Genomic DNA, 6,128 nt, shown 5'->3' with positions numbered 1-6,128 from the left:
AGTTGCCCTCTACTTATCAAAAGATAATCATACTTAGAAAAAGAAGATCTGCCCTTCTGACAGGGCTTTTTAGTAGCTGAAAAAGCACTGTGTAGTCCGTAACACCGTATAGACTAAGATGTGCTGTATGGGTGAGTGTGTGTGTGTGAATGGGTGATTGTGGCTTAAAAAGTGGTCAACTTGACTGGTCAACTTGACTAGAAAGTGCTATATAAGTACAGTCCATTGCCAAGTCTGTGCCCTTACACTGGTTATTTCTCTGTTTTATTTGTTCTATCTAAGCTGGCTGATTTGAAGTGAAGTAAAACTTGTATTATTCCAAAAAAGGGAAACTATTCATAAATTATTTCAATCCAATGATAGCACGATCGTGACAACTTTAACAGAGCAGACAGAGTTTGTGGTTCGGCATTCGTGATCACTGTTAGGGAAAATTATAACAAACCCATTCAAAACAAAATGAAATAACTTACAGCAAACTCACTCATTTCAGGAAGTCACTTTGCAGGGGTTGGATCTGGGGTCAGCTTTTGGTCATGCTGGGCATCCATTAGTGGCCTTATTTAGAGACTTGTTCCTTTAAGGGGAGTGATTGGCCAGCTTAGACAAAGAATCATTACCTTTGCCCGCCCCCTCCCTGCCAGCAGTCAATAATGAGGGATCATTAAAATGAATAGATGGACATTCCCCTTTTCTCCGGATCCTTATTGCAAAATCAGTGTCAGGGGAAATGAAGATTGAGCTAGGAGAAGGCGTCTAAAAGCCTAACAGTGATTGTCGTGAACTCATCTCCAGTGCCAGGCTCCTTTATCTACTGTAAGAGTCTGCACCTGCCTGAACTCCTGACGAGCAAGGGCTTTTACTGCAGCCCATTAAGAGCATCCCTAATGCGTGCTACTTCCAACATAAACATTCTGCATATGTACCGAAACATTTACAGCAAACAATGAAGGAATGACTGCTTTGGATATCTCGGAGTTTCTTCTCCCTCACTGTGAAGAATTAGAGCTTTCAGTGTGAACCAGAGAGTGATATTGAATGCCATGACTTTGATGTGGAGAATAGAGAACTCACGTGTTGTGATCATATAAACAGACACTTAAAGATAATTCTCACTTTGCACATTGCTTAAGCTCCACCATCTGTCCCCGTTCTGAATTTTATAAATCCTTGCACAACATTTCACGCATCACAAAAGAAAGAGCGAATCAAGCTGAATGATTGCAGATGGAGAATAAAAGACAGCACAAGTTTTTCCAGACCCCATCTGGTTGCCTTTCTGAGCGTCTCTTAAAGTGTCTTTTAAAAAGGTGATTTGTCTGTGCGTCTGCAACGATGTGACCATGTCAGCATGTCATCTGCTGAACCTGTCACACGTGAAACGATCCTATAAAAGGAGTTTGTGTACACCTGTGGAGCTTGACAGTTCCACCCCAAACAGATTAAACAGACATGTGTAAACACATGCTCAGATCCACACGTGCACACACATGGTCCTCATCTACTCTCTGAAGGTAACTGATAAGAGGATCTGTTTATAGTCATCTAACATATGTTTCTGAAGAATAAAGAAATCACAAAAACTGACTCGAGGGACCAGAAGAGATCAAATACACCACTCACTTATGGGGCAGAACTATCACAGGTCCCCAAGTATGGTCAAGCAATTATCTCTTAAAGCATCTCTTAAAGCCACCCCCATGGTTCTCTCAACATGCCATTCATAACAGAGGTATATTGAGGATTTACTGCCTGCAGATGGCCGACGAGAGACAAGGGCAACAGCTCCAGTGCTGTGCCTATGCACTGGCTTTATAAAAGCTGAATCAAGAGCTCTGAGGGAATACAATAGAAAGGAAGTGGGGCAATAAAGACACTATAAATCTGTACAATGAAACTTCTAAGTCATGCCCTCTGCCAGGTGGCGTGTACATGTGGACCCTGGGGAAGAAAGGCACGCGCTGCAATCATTATGATCAGGGACTGACTTCTTTTGCTCGTCTGGGCTGTCTTCACCGAAGGGACACTGTTGGATTGTCTGTCAGTCCGATCGTAAGGCGATCAAGTCATTTGATCACTTTGCAAGCATTGGAATCTTCAATGGAATGGAATCTTCATCTGAGTTCAAGCAGCTCTTGTGTGCATGATACCTTAATCTATGACATTTTTATACTAAAACATTACGTTTTTGAAAGTTTTAAGATAACCAAATGGTACACTGACTACACACACTTTTGAAATTTGTTTGCATGTTGTGCCCATCTACGAGAAATCTTTTAGAGATCAGATCAATAGGTAAATAGAGCATTTAGCTACATACAGATTAATGATGACAAAAAAATGAACCAAGCATGACTCACTGTAACAGTCATTCAAGGTTTTGGGCAAACTTTTGTTCGAAGATTTTCTAACCCAACAGAAGGTTAACTAAGGTTAGTACTGTGTGAATCCTGGGCACAAGGGGGATTATTTAAGGAAAAAAATCTGCAAAGCTACAGTTAGACTATTTTCTGAACAAATTACAGTTACTTGCGGGGTGGGTCTGTGCAGTTAAATGCATGTGTTATGAGTTACTCATACCAGAGTCTAGCAAGCAACAATTTGGTGGAGAGAAGACAGCAAGGCCAAGCAAAGCGCCAAGGCTTTCGGCCAGCTGACGTAGCCTCAAGAGTTGATAAACTGGCCTATTTAGGTTAACTTGACCAACAGCTTGAGAGGTCTCTAGGTTGTGCACTCCTTAGCAAGCCAAACTAGCTTTAGCGCAAACTAAACACGATCTCCAAAGCGCTCCACCAGGAATTATGGAAAATAATCTGGAGTCACAAACTAGCCAAGCTAGCTACAACAGCTCTCAGTTGAATGAACAGCTCCCAGCTGAGGGATCCCAAAGGCTCTGGAGATCCGGGTTTGCTCACCAGAGAACTAGCCAGCTGGGAGCCAAGAGGTAGGTCTGCTCACCGCCTCAGCCAAGAGCTCGCACACCAGAGCTCTTGGCGGGCAAGCAGTGCCTTTTACTGTTGAAAACCACAGAAAGTAAATATGTTAGCTTTTGAAGGCTTGGGCTTGCATGTGATCTTGTAATATTTAGCTTTTCTTTTCTTGTGAATTGCTTTTTGATTAAAACATTCACTAGAGACCATAAGCAGTCTTTTTTCTTTCTTTTTTGTGGCAGATCTTAGAAATGTAATATTTTGAGAAAACAAATGAGTTTTTAAGGGCTTAATAATCACCAGAGTGGCACTTGAAGCAGATTTTGTTCTGGACTGAATATAAAATTTGCTTTTCATCAGTCGTTGCTTTAAGAGTGAATCGGTGTATGTATATCACATGTGTTGTAAAACTTCCTCCACATGAACCTTACTTCAGCAGTAAAACTACGTCCCTGCAGTCATCTCTCCTCTGTGTGTGAGGGGATGGTGCTGTGAGAGGAAGACTAAGGTAAGAAGTACACGGTGCCAGGAAAAAAGGGTGCGACTACATCTGTGAATAGTGGGGCTATTTCGGGCATATCATGCTAGTACAGGGGAGCACTGCCTAGGCCTGCCTTCTGTCACTATGGGAGCTCCATAACTTCGCAGAATGGAAATAGTCTTTAGGACTGACAGGTGGTACATAGGAGTGTGGCACAGCTCCCAGGGTGAGGAGCTCTTTCACTCACAACTACCCACCATGAACAGTTCTCCCCAGAAAACATGCAGGCCTCTGCTCAGAATGGTCCTATCAGAGGCTTGTCCCATTCAAACAGAAAATGTATAAGGTGGAAAACTGCAGAAAAGTATTTAGAAGCCAATGCCAGACAACACTGCTTTCATGCCTACAGTGGTGATTCAGTAGCTGTGGTTCAAAGTGTATCACCTCAGATAAGTAATTACTGAAAAGTGAAAAGGCAACAATACGGCATTTTTTATGTTTTATAAACCTAAACAGAAAACATTCTTAAACTTGTTTACAAATAAGAAGTATTAGACACATATTTTATATTCAGGTTTATTTGTAGTCATGATATAAAAAAACTTCTGCATGAATCTGTCCAACTTAAACAACCAATTAAGGCAAAATGCTCCCGTGCAAGCCAAAGATTTCTGATGTCAAACTGAAACAAGTTCACTGGACAAAATCAATTATATATATATACTTGAAAAAGTGTAAATATAAAACCAAGACTTCTGTTATTTATGGTCACCATTATGCCATTTATTAATTAGTTTTGGAGAACACATTAATTAAATGCACTTAAAACACATTTCAGTTTTCATAAATATTTCATATTAAAGAGAAATATGTTTCACCTTGTGCCAACACAGGAAAGCATTACGCAGTTGCAGCGAAAGAGAGTAAGGCACAAAATAGAAACCTTATTCATATGGTTTAGTCATGCTATTATAGAATATGTCCAAAAACTGTTCTAGGAAGCCATTGTGGAAGCTACTACTATTAGCTAAATGATCCACAACATTAGTACTGTGTGCATGCTTCGAAAGACACAAAACGCTGCAACAACTGCAGTGTTGTGGAAGAAGAGTTGAAGTATGTTTGTGACACGACAGTGGAAATCACTCTACGATATTTGGTCTGGTCTGCTCTGTTTCAGCGGTAAAGTGCATGTTTTCTTGTACGGGGAAACCGCTCTGCGCTAAAGTCTCAGACAGAAGAAGGAAACTTGGACAATAATTTCACCAAAGATACAATCCTTTGGTTTTACTCAGATCAATTATTGCCAGCTGTAAGTAACAGTCATGCCGACTCCTCAGCAAAATCACCCAGATGATGCGTTGAACCAAGCCTGTGGTGCACTTAGAAAACCCCTGTGCCTATTTACATGCAAACCTGAAGTTTAAGAAGTAACTGACATAAACTGTCCAGGAGTATTCTGTATTCTCATTTCAATTCAGCAGGTAAGCATACCGTTGTTCATCTATCTCATTGCGGGGAGGGGGGGCACAGAATCCTTGAAACCTGCCTTTATAAGCCCCTACAAACAGGAACTGTTGTCATAGGATATATTTTTCATTTTCTCTGATTGTCTTTACATTATTATGCCACAATAAGGGTGGAGGACTGGAAGACCGGAAAATGCTGTTAAAAATAGGCACTAAGGTGAAAAGCATAATGCAGGGTAGAAGACAAGCTAAAAAAATTATATCAAGGGAAGAAAAAGGGAAAAGCAGAAAGCTAAAAAATAAAAAGGATATAAGCATAAGGCATACATATTTTCAAAGACATTTTTATACAAAAGAATATCATACATAACATTCAGTATAAGTGAACAAAGATAATAATAAGGAAGCAGTAAAAGTCAAACTAAAATGTATTCACAAACTCCCTACATATTTCCCAGCCTTTTATTCTGTTTCCCTGTAAACAAATCATTGAAATGATACAAAAACATCATATAAAAACTTCTGCTTTGGGCTTCAATTTCATTTGTGTAACTGCTGTTGCTGTTTGCTGTCAGTATCACTGCTGTAAGGCACCAGTTTGGTTGTTACTGACCAGCTGCACAAACAAATGAGTCAAAGTGATGAAGCTTGACATTTATTGTCCCATTAGCTTGTCCATGCATTGACATACGGATCACACTCGAAATCAAGATTGTCATTTGTAGAAGAGTAGAAGAGTAATTCAGTCTCATTGAGCTGCTTGGTCCACTAAAGCACATCTGCTGTAAATTAAGGCAAGTGTAGTCACATACTTTGCCCCTGATATCACTTCCCTTTTTCTTTTTTTTATGTAACATTCACCTGTTTATTCAAATAGAGCTTGCCAGTGATTGTCAGTGAGTCTGCAGCGAGTCTTTGAGTGAAGAGGAGCTGATGGCGACGATGGTCTGGGGGGAGATCCTGGTCAAAGCTTTTTTCTTCATTATCTGGATCTCTAGATTTTTCTGTCCTCATGTGGTTATCGCTGCTGTCGGAGTGTGTGTGTGCGCTGCAGCAGAAGACATCTGGATGTCTACGCATGAGTGTGCACCGAAATGCTGGAGAGGTCGTTCCTGATGATCTCGTTAACTGTAGAGACAAAAGAGAAATAGCTTGTCATTACTGACCAATCACAGTGAATATGACTTCAGATCATTATGGCCGATTGTAGTATTATCAGTTTGGATACCTGAAGAGGTTAAATTGGCA

General features: G+C 40.5%; 1 protein-coding gene across 2 annotated transcripts in view; it reads right to left on the bottom strand.

Moving 5' to 3' along the window:
* Nucleotides 1–4,164: 4,164 nt before the first annotated feature.
* The window catches only part of LOC140316802 (nuclear factor of activated T-cells, cytoplasmic 1-like), a 61,968-nt gene continuing 60,004 nt past the window's right edge, over nucleotides 4,165–6,128 (bottom strand). For both annotated transcript variants that reach the window (XM_072394778.1, XM_072394779.1), the window contains exon 10: nucleotides 4,165–6,008. In XM_072394778.1, the coding sequence (XP_072250879.1) occupies nucleotides 5,953–6,008 (56 nt within the window). In that variant the 3' untranslated portion in view covers nucleotides 4,165–5,952. The remainder of the gene's footprint in view (nucleotides 6,009–6,128) is intronic.

Source organism: Leuresthes tenuis, unplaced genomic scaffold (assembly GCF_036924035.1).
Source record: "Leuresthes tenuis unplaced genomic scaffold, fLeuTen1.0.hap1 SCAF_10, whole genome shotgun sequence".
Taxonomy (NCBI): domain Eukaryota; kingdom Metazoa; phylum Chordata; class Actinopteri; order Atheriniformes; family Atherinopsidae; genus Leuresthes; species Leuresthes tenuis.
This window is presented reverse-complemented; position numbering and strand designations above follow the sequence as displayed.